Below are 2,488 nucleotides of genomic sequence, written 5' to 3'. Positions count from 1 at the left end.
ATACCGCTGACCGTTTTCCATTTTGTATTGTATGGACACCAATTCCAATGCTGACATGGTTATTTCCTTTTATCGGACATATGGGCATTTGTATGTCCAATGGCGTCATACGGGATTTTGCGGGCCCCTACTTTGTCTCGGAGGACAAGATGAGCTTTGGTCGACCGACCCGTTATCTGCGATTAAATCTTCGTTAATTCATATTCAATACCATGTCTAAAACCTGGTACAAGGTTTTTTTTGGGGATATATTTCCCTTAAAAGTTCTTTCGGTGGTTTGACGAGGTTACCATATTTGATTTTTTTTTTTTGATATCTTTGGCCACAATGTTGCCATTTAAATATAAAAATTTATATGGCACCAACCAATTTATCAGCTGCTTACGTACATGTTTACATACAAATGTGAGCGTGAGAACCTCACAAAAGTATATTTATTTATATTTTTAAATTTATATACAAATAGTTTCTTATTTATGCATCCACAAACAATGTTTTTTTTCCACCCCAAGTAAGTACATTTGAGCTAGATCACTAACACGAACAAACACTTAGTTACAATTAGAATTTTGGCGATCGCGTTTATTTTACATAAGAAAACGACTCGTTGCACAGCAACTGGATTGCGCTCTTCTTAGGCGTCGTGAAATGTAAATTTTCACTAGATGAAAAATCAAGATGTAAATCTTCCTGGCGCATCTCACCATACATAGTACATTACCATTTGGCACAGGCTGTTCAAAAGAAGAAGTCGATGACTCGAATTTAATCGACTTTTCGATATCTCTTAAGCACAAAAAGGCGAACAATCGGATGACTACTGTTTTTGTTTTGAGAGTAGATAATACATATTTTTTCAGGATATTATAATAAAAATAATTTTTCTCAGCAAATGATTAGGTAGAAAATTTAAAGATAGTTGGAAACAGTTATGTCAGAAATTGGTACGTCACCAGAGTCTCAAACTTACGTCGATATGGATGAGAACGCACAACACCAATCACTTCCACCAATTGATTATACCGCTGACCGTTTTCCATTTTGTATTGTTTGGACACCAATTCCAATGCTGACATGGTTATTTCCTTTTATCGGACATATGGGCATTTGTATGTCCAATGGCGTCATACGGGATTTTGCGGGCCCCTACTTTGTCTCGGAGGACAAGATGAGCTTTGGTCGACCGACCCGTTATCTGCGATTAAATCCTAAATATGTGGAAGGTGGTTCTTTAATGTGGGATGAAGCCGTCTCCAAAGCTTCTGTGCTGTACGGTACAAGGATGCACAATCTTTTCTGTGACAACTGCCACTCTCATGTGGCAACCGCTTTGAATTGCATGCGTTATAGAAATTCCAGCTGGAACATGGTAAAACTTGCATTCTGGACATTTATTTGCGGCCGATATGTGAGCATTGCTGGTTTCATTAAAACATGGCTTCCATTCTTAATATTTGTAACAGCTGTTACACTTTTGAGCGTTTATTTTTAATTTGTTTTTTCCCACCCTCAACCTTCCCCTCCCCCGTAAATGTATATTGTTATTTTATTTTTAATTAGTCAAATTTATAAGTGTAATACATTGTAACAGTTATATATATATATATACATATGATGATGATGGGTACTAAGTTCGAGTTTTTCAGTGAAAATCAAAGTAAAAATTTATAATAAACTTGATAAAAAAAATTATTTTATTAAAATCATCATAAACAATGATGACATTTTCAATGTCCAACTGAATGAGATTATATTTTTTTTTCCAAGGTGAAAATTGTGGTTTTCATGTAAAACACGGGTTTAGTACTAGGCTAAAGAAGTAAAAATGAAAGCTGAAACTAATGCTGGTGAATATAAACCGACCTATTTGCGCCTTGCATAAAAATTAAGCGACGCAATTGCAATTCAACCAATCTACATATTTATTTAAAAGATAACATTTTCATAAAGATGTATAGTAAGTATCAACACGTTGACGATATATTTATATTGTGCGTTTAAGACTTCTACTTTTGAACTAAAATTAGTAAAAGTAGAGTGAAGCTATATCTGCCACTAATATCAAAATTCAAAAATATCACAGCAATACACGCAATCCCCATTAATCCGGTTGGCGATGGCTTAGTCGAATTTCGAAATATTTACAAAATGTTATTATGGTTGCGAAGACGAAAATTCGTTAACATTTTTTGAGAAAACGATGGATATATTAGTTGATTGCATTCTAAAGTATATCACACCTGTTTGCCGAACGGGTATGAAACCACAATATTTTTCTATTATCAAACTGTCGAATGCGAATACCACGAAATGTGAAATTCGCTTTCGACTACGATTGCTGTCGATTTTCCCCTTCGACAACGGGAAAAAGCGTGATTTTTTCATCTTTTTAAAAAGCCTTGGTCGCACCGGTGGCTGATTTGGTAGCGTGCTCGAAATGATAATGCGAGAGTCGTGGGTTCAATTTCCACCAGAGGTCTGGTCTGAC

General features: G+C 35.5%; 1 protein-coding gene across 1 annotated transcript; it reads left to right on the top strand.

Annotated features, from left to right (window-relative positions):
• The first annotated feature begins 808 nt into the window (after positions 1-808).
• LOC106083313 (transmembrane protein 222) lies at positions 809-1,904 on the top strand. Its single transcript, XM_013246250.2, has one exon. It carries the CDS (start codon positions 932-934, stop codon positions 1,490-1,492), a length of 561 nt encoding a protein of 186 aa, XP_013101704.1. The 5' UTR covers positions 809-931; the 3' UTR covers positions 1,493-1,904.
• The last annotated feature ends 584 nt before the right edge of the window (positions 1,905-2,488 follow it).

Source organism: Stomoxys calcitrans, chromosome 5 (genome assembly GCF_963082655.1).
Source record: "Stomoxys calcitrans chromosome 5, idStoCalc2.1, whole genome shotgun sequence".
Lineage (NCBI taxonomy): Eukaryota > Metazoa > Arthropoda > Insecta > Diptera > Muscidae > Stomoxys > Stomoxys calcitrans.
Note: the sequence above shows the minus strand (reverse complement) of the source record. Positions and strands in the feature narration are given on the sequence as shown.

Bases quoted from the DNA above. Each gene is read 5' to 3' on its own strand.
- LOC106083313 (XM_013246250.2), top strand. From the start codon at position 932: ATGTCAGAAATTGGTACGTCACCAGAGTCTCAAACTTACGTCGATATG.